Below are 14,006 nucleotides of genomic sequence, written 5' to 3'. Positions count from 1 at the left end.
AGGTATCGTAGAAAGATTGGTCATTTAAATATATTACTCAGTCCTCTATGATACCACATGGTATATCATGTACTGAGATGGTATATATATACTATGACACCGTGTTAGTAAATGATATACCATGTCAGTATATGATGTGTGGTATCATAGCGGACTGTGTAATATATTTTAAATGACCAATCTTTCCACGATACCTTGTAAATATATGATTGGTATCATAATATATTGCAATGGTATACTGCAACTGCAATTGCTATTATATATATATAAAAACAACCTTTTTAGCATATAGTATACCAAATCAGTAGCAGTTGAAGTATAATATCGCAGTATAATGTGATACTGACATGGTATATATATCATATACTGACAGGGTATCCTAGGGGACTATCAGTTCATTCCTTCAAAAAAACATTCAGTCCTCTATGATACCGATATGGTATATATCATATACTGATAGAGTATCATAAAAGATTGTATCAATCCTTCAAGAAAAACACTCCTCGGTACTCTATAATACCTACACGGTATATATCATATGTTATATACTAACTGGGTATCATAGAGGACAAGTTCATTCCTTCAAGAAAAACACAACTCTATCGTCTATGATACTCACATCGTTTATATCATATGTTATATACTAACAGGGTATAATAGAGGACAAGTTCATTCCTTCAAGAAAATCACAACACAATAATCTATGATGCCCACATGGTATATCATACACTGAAAGGGCATCATATATGACATATTCAATTCCAATATTACTCAATCGTCTATGATGCTCACACGGTATATATCATATACTGACTAGGTATCATAGAGGACTGATTCATTTCTTCAAGAAAAGCATGCCTCAGTCCTCTATGACACCTACATGGTATATATCATATACTATATACTAACAGGGTATCATAGAGGACATGTTCATTCCTTCAAGAAAAACACACCTCAATCATCTATGATACCCACATGATGTATCATATACTAACAAGATATCATAGAGGATTGATTCTTTCCTTCAACACAAAAACACTTATCAGTCCTCCATGATACTCACATAACATATATTATTTACTGACAAGGTATCATAAAGGATTGATCCAATTCTTTTTTTAAAAATTCTCGGTCTTTTATGATGCCTACATAGTATACCATATACCGGCAGAGTATCATAAATGACTGATTCTTTATAATATCCACATGGTATATATTATACTGATAGGGTATCACATAGGACTGATTCATTCCTTAAAAAAACTCATGAATCCTTTATGATACTCACATGGAATACATCATATACTGACAGGTTATCATAGAGGACAAGTTCATTCGTTCAACAGAAAAATACAACAAAAAGAGTTTATTTTAATATTTTTAATTTTTATATAATTGTTAGCAATTTTTATTTTGGAAAAAGTACAAAATGTATGGTCCCATTTTAAATATAAGTTTTATTTTCATTTGCAAAGATACTTTTTAAAAATATATTTTATATCAATTTAGGTTCTAATAAATAAACTAGTGACTTTAATTGTTTCTTTTTAATTAATACTTGTTGTAGTCTAATTATTCAATTTTATTATATTTTTATTAATTTAAAATAATTAGTAAATGTTTTTATTTTGTATATATTTTAAATCTTTAAAAAGAACAAAAGAAGAGAAAAGACAGAAATAGAAAAAGGCACAAAATTTAAAAGGAAAAACCAAACAAAAAACAGACTTAAATAACCTAAGCAAAAAAGGAAAAGGACATAAAAGAAAACCCAAAAAAAAGCCAACTAGATAAAGAAATTAAAAGAGAGTGAGACCGCAAAACGGAAGCCAAAAAGAATGAATCTGACGCCGAAACCCGGGCGGGGGGGGGGGGGGGGGGGGGACTGTATTGGGGTAAATTAATTAGTCCACATGGACAGTAGGTATAATTAAATTTCAAGGGGGTAAGTCGGGATAAATATTTCTCTTTTAGTGGATATTTGGTGTAGCTTTCCCTAAAATGGTTCATAGTTATCACTTATCAGACTCTTGGCCATGTAAATTCGCTGTTTGTTGGTATTCCTGCTGGACCTTCATTGGTTAAGCAATTAACCATTCTTTTCGTTGCATTATCACCTTCGTACTTATTTCTTATACCAGCAATATATGCCCATGCAAACATGTTTATTCGCTTTAATTAACCAGTCTTTAAGGTTTGTATTTTGTAAATAATTTTTAAAAATTTGTCATTGTCATGACAAAGAAAGTTGTCCATCGATGTGAAAAAGAAAATTAGTAAGAAGGTGAGGGAAAATTAATATTTTGATCCTAGATTTTTTCTTTTAAATTCTTTAATATCTCATATATATACCGACAAGTTAATATCCATCTCAATTAATTAACTGTTCATATCCAAACATAAGAACCATTGTGTTGTATATATTGGATTTTTTAAAAGCAAAACTAATAAAATATTTTTATTAAATTAATTAAAAAATATGTTAATAAGGGGTAAATTAGTTACATTATAATTTTTTATATTAACAATTATAGATAAAAAGAATTGTTATAGAGAAATCAAAATTAGAGAGATATATGCTATATCGTAAATCACCAAATTAATTCTTAAATAACGTGAAAAGTCAAAAGTAATTGTCCACGTTAACATATCAAGAGAAAGAAATTTTTCTTCTGCTTATTTTACCCTTCACATTAATTACTGATTTTCAAATCATTTTCTAAGGCTACTGAGACTATACTACACTAATAAATATGGATATTATGATAAAATATATACTTAATTTATTAATTCTTAAAAAATGTGAAAAGTCAACGTGAACAGGTAAAAGTGGACAGAGGAAATAAATGTGTCGGAGAATTGTTCGTCCTCTCTTCACATTTAAAGTATTGAGAAAGAAGGAAAACGGGGATAAAAGCCGCTCCCTTTATTATAGAGAGATAGGAATACGATAGTAAAATACATCTTTTATTTATGATTTCTTAAGGGCCGTGTAAAACGGAAAGTGGGCAAGTAATATGGGACGGAGGGAGTATATATTTTACCATAATATTCATATTTATTGGTGTATAATGTCAATAGCCTTGGAAAATGATTTGAAAATGAGTAATTAATGTGAAGGGTAAAATTAATAATAAGAAGAAAAATCAACGTGGACAGTAAAAGTGCACGGACGGTGCATACATGTATACATGAGAAGACAATAAATATTCAGTACTATGAGATATGTCCACATGGAATTAAAAAGCAGTTGGTTAAAGTGTACAATTAATTGTCCACATGGAATTAAAAGTAGTTGGTTGAAGTGTACAATTTATATAGCTCTTGGTACAAGTATTCATTGCATGTACAATTTGTAAAGCTAGTGGTACAAGCATTTTATGTTGTATTCGTCCACTCACCACACTTATATATAATAGAAATAAAGAAAAATATAGAGTAGAAAAATAGACATATATTTTTAGTAATGTAGCCAAGTAATATGGGACGAAGGGAGTACTCCATTTATTAATTCTTAAAGAATGTGAAAAGTCGAGTATAGTAATGTGGCCAAGTAATATGGGACGAAGGGAGTACTTCATTTATTAATTAATTCTTAAAGAACAAGTATAGTAATGTGGCCAAGCAATATGGGACGAAAGGAGTACTTCATTTATTAATTCTTAAAGAACGTTAAAAGTCAAGTAATTTGCCCAAGTAAAGAAGAGAATAAATATTCAGTACTATAATATATGTCTATGTGAGATTTATTAATTCTTAAAGCACGTGAAAAGTCAAAAGTGAACAAGTAAAAGTGCACGGAGGAAATAAATAAGTGCATACGTGTATACATGAGAAGAGAATAAATATTAGGTATTATGACATATGTCCACGTGAGATAAAAAAGTAGTTGGTTAAAGAGTATAAGTTATATAGCTTTTAGTATAAACATTAATTGAGTGTACAATTTTTAAAGCTGTTGGTACAAGCATGGGAAGTTGTGTTCGTCCTCCTTCCATGCTTATATTTCTAGCTTAAAGAACGTGAAAAGTCAAAAGTGAACAAGTAAAAGTACACGGAGAAAATAAATTTGTGTAGGAGAATTAAAATTGAACTGCATATGTCTATACATGAGAAGAGATAAATATTCAGCAAGAACGTGAAAAGTCAAAAGTGAACAAGTAAAAGTACATGGAGAAAATAAATGTGTCGGAGAATTAAAATTGAAGTGCATATAGAATGAAAAAATAGACATATATTTTTAGTAATGTAGCCAAGTAATATGTGACGAAGGGAGCACTCCATTTATTAATTCTTAAAGAATGTGAAAAGTCGAGTATAGTAATGTGGCCAAGTAATATGGGACGAAGGGAGTACTTCATTTATTAATTAATTCTTAAAGAACAAGTATAGTAATGTGACCAAGTAATATGAGACGAAGGGAGTACTTCATTTATTAATTCTTAAAGAACGTGAAAAGTCAAGTAATTTGCCCAAGTAAAGAAGAGAATAAATATTCAGTACTATAATAAATGTCTACGTGGGATTTATTAATTCTTAAAGAACGTGAAAAGTCAAAAGTGAATAAGTAAAAGTGCACGGAGGAAATAAATAAGTGCATACGTGTATACATGAGAAGAGAATAAATATTAGGTATTATGACATATGTCCACGTGAGATAAAAAAGTAATTGGTTAAAGAGTACAAGTTATATAGCTTTTAGCATAAACATTAATTGAGTGTACAATTTTTAAAGCTGTTGGTACAAGCATGGGAAGCTGTGTTCGTCCTCATTCCATGCTTATATATAATAGAAATTTTCTTCTGAGCCATTCGTTCTTTAATTATTTGAATGAAAAGGAGACATGGTTTCCATACTTCATTACTAATTGAAAAATGTAATGTACCCCGGCATAAATTTTGACTTAACACGAGGCTTAAATATTAACTTGACTTGTAAAAGAGATGCAAGTTTCCCTAAATTCATTACTCCCTCCGTTCATTTTTACTTGTCATGTATTGGCTTAACACACTTCTTAACGAGCCATAAATATGATGATAATTTTATTATGTCACCCTAATAATTACTAAGTCATATAATAATTGAAGCCAATCAAACATACTTTAAAAGTCGTGCAGTCACTAACATAGCTAGACAAGTAAAAGTGCAAATTTATTTTTAGTATACCGAACAAATTAAAATAGACGGTGGGAGTATCTTATTGAAGAACTCCTATTCTTACATGTTATACTCGGAATAAACTAAATAAGGATAGCGAATGCTAATTGGATTTATAGCAAAATACGTGATTAACACTCACCAAATACTTTGTCTATTTCCTAGAATGACGCTGAATTTCATCCAATTTGAAATGTCATTTCATGTATCGGGGTAGATTTTTGAAAATTGATAAAATTTTGTGCCTCGTCTTCCATATTTTTTACTCTCTCTTACCAATTTATGTGAGGATATTTGACTTAGCGTGATTACTTTTTAAGAAAAAGTTATATTTTTTAAACTTATAGTCAAAAATAAATCATAGGCATCTATGTGAAAATATATAAATCATTTCATTAAGACTAAAATGTGACGTCTATAGTTAAATTATTTTAAGATAAAAAAATATAATTTTTTAGAATAAAAACATACTCCATATATTGTATATTTGTATGATTGTCTCAGGCGACAGACATACATTGTTTTCTTGGCTTATCTAGATTCTAGCCACCGGAGAGTTGAGTAGTATCTGTCATGAAATTAAATTCATGCAAATAAATAAAGGCACACATGTCACGTAACACTCAATTGGTTTCCCATATCCCTCCAAAAAGTCATGAGCGTCAATGGCATTTCCTACCTTTTCTTTATATATAATTGAATAAAACTAAGATTCTGATAGAAATGAAATCTTTATTTTGCTAATAGCGGGTGCAGTATCCAATATAGTGTGGGTCTGTCACAGCCTACTCTGATGACCATAGCAGCATAGCTTTCTCATGAATCTTTCGGGACCATGTTTTCTAAACAAATATCACTTAGTCTTTTAAATTAGGGAAAATGGTCAAATATATCCTTCTACTTTATTTTTTATTAGCTAACTTTACCCTTCGTTAGCGAAAGTGAACAAAAACACCCCTACCGTCTATAAACTTCACACTTATACCCCTATTTGGATAGAAACCCCCAAATTCTCTTAATGCACAAGCTTGGAATTCATTCAAATAAAAACACGACGCGGCAAGGAGGAAAATTGTGTCAAGTTGCTACAAATATATATAGGACCACGTGTTGTTCCATGTATGGAATTGGATATCATAAAATTAAAAACAAGTTTACATTAAGCTTCGACGAGGCATACATCACTACTTATTATCTTTCGTAATGATAATCGACTCGTTTGTTATGATCTTTTCTTGAATTATATGTCCAATAACGGATGCATGAAATATGACTCACTCATTTATTAACTCATTTCATCTAGAAGTGGGGATGATTTGGGCTTAAAATGTAGCTCATTGATCCGTTATAGAAAGCCTTGTTAAAATACTTTTTTGTTTGATATATTACATATCTATGATAAAAATGGATTCTTTTTATTAATTTTTTTGCTAATTAAATATGTTATTAAAAAACAAAAAAAATAGAATTTGGTAAAAGCTGGACGGGTTGAACTATGACTCATTACTGCGCACCTAAATCCAACTTGTGAGCAAGGTTGGATAATGAATGATTCAGTCAATTTTAATCCGTCCAAATTCAACTGAAATTGTCCATTTGCAACCCCCAGGCCCTATCTATTGATTCAGCCGAGAGTTAATCTCTATCACTTTTTTTTTTCTTTTTCCTTTTGTTAGTTGTATTTACTGTGACGTATTTATTAATGCAGTACCTGTTAACAGCTCTTCGAAAGTACTGTTATTACTGGTTCCAAAGTTAAAGACAAAAGGATAAGTAATGGTCTATGTTAGAAAAATAGGAAATCATAATCGAAAAACATAACGGCTTTGAGGCGTGAAGAATCGACTTTCCTTAACGAGATATTGCCCGTATACCAATTGGAAAAAATACAACCAATTCCCTTCAGGATACAACAAAGCCCGTGTTTATACCTGTAGATTTTTCTATATGCTACTTTAAGAGTGTTCTTATATTTATAGAATTTGACAGATGATTTTTCAGAATAGCCATACCTTTTCACGAACAGATGTGTATGTTAATTTAATACCTCCAAATATTACAAAATGTCTAATAGTCTATATATTAGTTAGTGCAATATTTACTCTAATCCATAGCCTATTTAGAGCCCGTTTGGATGGGCTTATGACTTTTAACTTATATGCCAAAAGCCATAAGTTATAGCTTATGACTTTTGGCTTAGAAACAAGTGCTTAAAAACACTTTTTATTTATCCAAATACTACAAAAGTGCTTGAAAGATATTTTGGCTTAAAAACACATAAAATAAGCCAATCCAAACAGGCTCTTAAACATAAAGCCACGATTTCCTGAAACAAGCACTTACTCAGAATTTGTGGTAAAAGCACTTATGTATTCTTGACATTTTCTTACTTAATTTGCTTTTTAAATTTTTGGAAATTATTTGCACTATAATATTCATTAATTTTGAATGTTATCCAACTTCTCAAAAGTTAGAAAGAGCATGTCTTATTCTTATCAAATAAACCATCTGTGTTTGAGTATATAGCTTTTCTTTGAAATCACTGTACATACGGTTGAAAATATAAATTCAAAATTGTAGGAAATCAAATTTGATTAGGATTTGATATTTTAATTCATGTCTAGGTAGAATTTATAGTCAAATTAATATATGAATAGGTTTTCCTGGTTTGAGTTAATGTATGTTTCTTACTATTATAAATAGTGTATGCTGGTAGCTATTTTCATAATAAGAGAGAGAACAGGAGATATTGTAGAGATTTATAGAGTCTATTAATAAAATATTTTTCTTCAAATTGGTATCAGAGCTTCTACGATCCTGATGGAGAATCAAAGAGCTTCCGCTGTCGACGAGCGGCTATAACCTATATATGCTGCCCGTCTAACCAAAGATAATATTGGAAAATGTTGAGCCAAAGATATAAGCATGAAAAATAATCATGCCAAGAATGATTGAGAAAATACTGCAGGTAAAAAAAAAAAAAAAAAAAAAAAAGCAAGCAAATGTAGTACAAGATGAAGGAACGATCTTCTCTAAAAGTTAGAGAAGTGGGTTAAAAAATAAATTGGGTGTTGATGAGAAGTGCATCAACAAAATTAGAATGTTGGAGAGAAAGTGCTCTAATGATTGAAGGTTGAAGAGAAACTGCTTCAATAAAAATTGAACTTTGATGAGAAAGTGCATCAATAATTGGAAGGTTGGAGAGAAAGTTCCCTAATGATTGAAGGTTGAAGAGAAACTGCTTTAACAATAAATTGAAGGTTGATGAGAAAGTGCATCAACAAATTGGAATGTTGGAGAGAAAGTGCTCCAACGATCGTGAAGGTTGAAAAGAAAGTGCTTCAACAAATGAATGTTGATGAGAAAGTGAACCAACAAATTGGAATGTTGGAGAGAAAGTGCTCTAACGATTGTGAAGGTTGAAGAGAAAATGCTTCAACAATTGAAGATTGATGAGAAAGTGCAACAAAAAATTGGAATGTGGAGAGAAAGTGCTCCAACGATTGTGAAGGTTGAAGAGAAAGTGCTTCAACAATTGTAAGCTGGTGAGAAAGCGCATCAACAAATTGGAATGTTGGAGAGAAAGTACTCCAACAATTGAAGGTTGAAGAGAAAGTGTTTCGACAATTGAAGGTTGGTGACAAAGTGCATCAACAAATTGAAATGTTGGAGAGAAAGTGCTCCAACGATTGTGAAGGTTGAAAAGAAAGTGCTTCAACAATTGATGGGTTGAAAATAACTGCCTCTGCAATTTGAAGATGGTGACAAGTGGATCAAGAATTAGATATACAATTTTGAATTACGGGAGAATGTTGAAAATAATAATACAAAATTGTAGGAAACCAAATTTGATTAGGATTTGATATTTTAATTATGTCTAAGTAAGATTTATAGTCAAATTAATATACGAATAGGTTTTCCTGATTTGAGTTAATGTAAGTTTCTTACTATTATAAATAGTGGATGCTGCTAGCTATTTTCATAATAAGAGAGAGAGCAGGAGATATTGTAGAGATTTTTTGAGTCTATTAATAAAATATTTTCTTTCACATACTATTAATATCTATAATTTCAGCTCAACACTAAACTTTAATTTGCATTTGGGCAAAGTAAAACTTGTAAAACATGATAAAGGGAGTAAGATTATTGTACCACTAATACTGAAGATTCGATACATTAATTACTTTTATAACTCTTATATGTTAGTACATTTTGGAAGTACTCAATCAATTGAAGGCTGAGGTTTGACTTACTTGTAGCTAGTTTCTGGCCTTAGAACCTATTTAGAGCTCGCTAGAACTATACATTGGTTCAGGTCTCCATTACAAACTCCAAAGTTGTTAGACTAGGGCTAGCCTAGGAAGATGATCATATGATAATCATGTGATGATCATTTGATATACTGATAAAGCTTCAGAGCTCATTTAATTCTAAAGTGAAGCTGCAATTGCATAAACTAAATTTACTTCGTCTCTAAAGTGTTAGAACTGTATATTTTTTACACTGATCGTCTCTAATTAGCTTCTCAGACATGTTACCTGGTGGTACAACTGATTAATATAACTTAATAGTGTTAAAAAATCTTTACAACATCATATAATGTATATACATTACTAAAATAGTTCAGGTAATTTGGCAGAGGTGCGAGCAGCAGACATATTTTCTTGATCATCATTTTTTATCACTCCAAAATTTCAATTAAACACTAAAAGTAAATTCAAGATTTTAAATCAATGTATGAACAGTCCTATTTATCATATTGTATTCACTATTAACTTTTTTCTTGTGAGTTCTAATTTAACTATTTATATATATACTAGTATACAAGCAAAAAGAAGTAGTGATCAGTGCAATAGCATCCGTCACTTAATTGGTACATCATATCATCCTATTGGAATTTGGATATTGTAAAGCTTTCACTAGTTTATCGGATTTGCATGTAGTAGCCACTCTTACACAACCTATAGGAGGTAATTATTATTTTGAGAAACTAGATTAGTTCGGCATTTTTAAATGACTACTCCTTTGACAGCGATATCTCATTCCTTCATAGTATTTTTACCTCTGGATACCATGCACTGATTCCTTGATGCTTGAATTTATTAAGTATATAAGAAATCTTGAAGTTCGATCTTCAATCACTAATTAACAAAAAAACAGATACTAGAAATTGATTGTACATAAATGAAAATACAAAGACTGAACAGGAATACATCAGTACGAAGGGGGTCATATTAAAGATCACTTAGTAAATAAAAGTCATGACAATCTATACGGATATCTGTTTAAATAAACAGAATGGTGGTAAATTCAACTACCCACATTCTCTTTTTTTGTTACAGCTCCCTAGTCAGATCTACTGGAATAATGAGACACTACTTTCCCAGAGGAAAAAAAAAAAAAAAAGGAATTGGAAGAAAAAAAATGAAATACGTCTTGGACATGTACTAAATTACTAGTACTAGTATTACTAAAAAGTAATGAGTATAGTACTGTGCTTAGCAGAATGTCTGCTGAATCTGATGAGCCAGTTCCTCAGCACTAAGTTGGCATTCAATTCCGACCTGCCAAAGGCAAGAAATTACCAATCATTAGCTGTGAATCTTCACTAATTTAATGAAATCACACATCTAGAGATTCTCTAATTAAAATTTGAATTTAAAATATATATATACCATCCGTATATATAGTTTTTAAAATATGGGATCATTCAAAGAACATTTATCGGCAAGCTTTCTTACAATGTAAAATTTGTAATCTTGAAAATAATACAGGTTACCTAATATAACAAGTAAAAATGACATGATAATGTAAATTCTCTTACACATACGTGTATATAACCTAAACTCCTAAATCTATTGAAGTTATTTGTAATAGAATCATCCAAATTAAGGAATTAAGCTGATAGTAATACAGGAAGAACTAATGCTTTATTAATACCGAAGGGAATTTACTGAACAAAATGATATACCGCGGTAAAAAGATTGTGGAATAAAACAAAAGGCTTTTGGAAGAAGTGTGGTTGTGAATAAGGGAGCCATATATGTAGAAACGTTCCCCAGTAAGTACAAGTTTGTGTTCCCCACGGGTCTGTTTCACCAGAGGAATCAAATGATTACTAGGACTTTTGGAATCAGAAGTAGTATAGCTTTTTGTGCTATAGTAAAAAAAAAAAAAAAAAAAAAAATTCCCTTAATTGTCCAAACTTGTCAAGTCTATCTCCATTTCAAAACTTTCAAACTATATGATATTGTCCATGTCGTATTTGGAGCAAGCTTAGGTTAATTATACCAAAAAAGATGTATGTGTATTTCGCTTTTTGTACACCTCTAGGTAGATGTGCATTCAATGGAAGAGACTGAAATAGAAATATAACAAAATAAAGAAGTTTAGGGTTCTCACCTTGAAAAAGACTTGAACTCGCAATAAATTAGGAGTAGAACTTACTTTAAATTGTGAAAGATTGATACTTGGTCATATAAGTTACCACTAGGGTGAATTCTTTTTCATGATAGTACGTAATTTTGAGAGTTACTGAGCTAGCCTTATGTGGTAGTGGTACTATGAATTTTATATAGACTCACAATCAGTGCAATTTAATTGAATATCATGTATACGATCAGTATATATAACTTAAATTTATGAGTTACCTTGATGGTGAAGGAGTTGAGCATGGTTCCATCAATAGTACTGATGCTGACATGGAGTATTTCAAGGGCGAGTTCCTCTAACGCAGCAACGATCTTCACAGCTTGGCCCGGAATACGTGGAGACACAGTCTTCAATATGACATTCGCGCCGGAGAATTTCACCTCCACGTCAGCAATGGCTGATTTTGAGTTGGCAGCCAGCTCATTATTGACATGACTGTCAATGGACGAATTTGAAGAAGTACTAGGAGGAGATGGTTCAAGTGGGCTAGCAATTATGGCTGGAACATGTAGCCTGTTAGCATTATTATTAGGATTATTATTACGATTATGATTAGGCTTATATGGGCTGGTGGGCTGTGGGGTTCTTGGACTAATTGGTAAGTTCATTCTGGGGCTAAGTGGGGGTTTTCTTGGACTTAATGGTGAGGGTACTACTCTTGGACTTGGGACTAATCTTGGGCTTAGAACTTCACTGTAAACTTTGCGTTGCTTCTTGGCTTCGAGTGATTGGAGAACTTGTTGAAGCTCGTTTATGTAATCCACAACCCCACCAATTATTGATGCTTGATCACCCTATTTATTACACAACCACAAAATAAAACATGGAAAAAAGAAGTTAGCTCAACAAGGAAATGAGTTTTCAGAAGCATAGTAGTAGAACTTTTGTCTAAACTTTACAAGATCTCTTGAACATATCTCCAACATGCATGTCCTCACCCCACTACTCTTATTTCAATTTATGTGTCTTACTTTCCTTTTGAGTCTGATTAAAAAAAAAAGCCATTTTTGTATTTGGTAAGTGATTCTTTTATTTCAACATCACACATAACATGTTTAAAACGGCATGATTCAAAAGACTTACTACGTTATAAACATCTTTTGTTTAGGATCACAAAATTCAAAAGTATTCTTTACTTTTTAAATTCTATGCCTAATCAAATTAAGACACATAAAATGAAACGGAGAGGATACATGTCAGTATTTGGCTGGATAAAAAAGGTTAACAATGAAAGAAACACTAGTGGCATATAGAAAAATATCTTCAGAACTTATGATTTTAAACATGTACATACTGATATTTCTATGTATATTACAACATGTCACTAAAATTAAAATTTTAAAGATACTGCGTCTGTGAGTCGTATCGTTCTTTTTAAAACAAATTAATCATCAATTCATATGGAAGAAAAACAAAACAAAAAGTTGGTTCAAACCACTCAAAATTTTGAGGGAAGAAACGGAAAAAAAAAAAAAAAAAAATGAAAAGGTGGGAATGAAGACAAGCAAGAAGGTAGTAGCAGTTACTATAAAAGAAGACAAGAAACTTACTCGTTTAGCATAAAAACAAGGCATCAAAGAGCGAAGCACAGAGAGATGTTCATTCATTTGCTTCCTGCGGTTCCTTTCAACAGTTATGTGAGAAATCCTATTTTCTTGCTGGTTATCCTCTATCCCACTCGTAACCCCCGCTACTTTTTGTCTCTTGCTACTTGGTGTATCTGCTTCAGTCTCCTCCAAATAGTACTCTTGTAAAGTTCCACTCGAACCAGTAGATTTCTGAGAGATCAACTTCCTTTTCTTCCCTTCTTCCGAAACTAAACCATTAATTTCATCCGAAGTTGTTGTGGTTGTTGTTGTTGTTGTCGGGCCTTCCAAAGCCTCTAAAATACTGAAGATGTCACATTCAGAATCCTCAAAAAAATCAGACAAACTTTGATCACCGTCCATTTTCAATACCCCTCTGGTAAAGAAAGTTAAAAAAAGCCTGTGAAGATCAAGAAAAGGGAGAAAACAAGAGACTAAAAAGGGTAATATGAGTAGCTAGGAAATCAAAGCGAGTGAGTGACACTGGTTTTGGATATGAAGGAAAGAACATAAAGAGCTGATTGTATGTCTAAGTGCAGAGAAAAAGCAATAGAGAGAACCGTTAAGAGCAATCGATGGATATTTATTGCTGAACAAAACAAGGGCGATGTACATTCAAGAAGAATAATAATGGAGTAGTGGAAGATATAAAATATTGCATTCGTCCGGATTTCGAGAGTCAAATTTTTAATTTTGACAGTGAATATAGATATGGAATTTTGAAAAAAAATTACATATTTAAAAACTACTATATAAAAAGAACTATAAGTCACATTAGTTGACAATTCAAAATATTTATAAGGCATATATGAAAATTTTGTGGTCTTGAG

The 14,006-nt window shown here is 31.4% G+C and overlaps 1 protein-coding gene across 1 annotated transcript; it reads right to left on the bottom strand.

The window, feature by feature from the left end:
* Positions 1–10,237: 10,237 nt before the first annotated feature.
* LOC132632030 (transcription factor SPEECHLESS) lies at positions 10,238–13,772 on the bottom strand. The gene is made up of 3 exons (XM_060347816.1): positions 13,141–13,772; positions 11,809–12,384; positions 10,238–10,722 (listed from the first exon to the last, which is right to left on the bottom strand). The coding sequence occupies exons 1-3, from the start codon at positions 13,537–13,539 to the stop codon at positions 10,657–10,659; spliced, it is 1,041 nt and encodes a 346-aa protein (XP_060203799.1). The 5' UTR covers positions 13,540–13,772; the 3' UTR covers positions 10,238–10,656.
* Positions 13,773–14,006: the final 234 nt, after the last annotated feature.

This window comes from Lycium barbarum, chromosome 3 (assembly GCF_019175385.1).
Source record: "Lycium barbarum isolate Lr01 chromosome 3, ASM1917538v2, whole genome shotgun sequence".
NCBI lineage: Eukaryota > Viridiplantae > Streptophyta > Magnoliopsida > Solanales > Solanaceae > Lycium > Lycium barbarum.
This window is presented reverse-complemented; position numbering and strand designations above follow the sequence as displayed.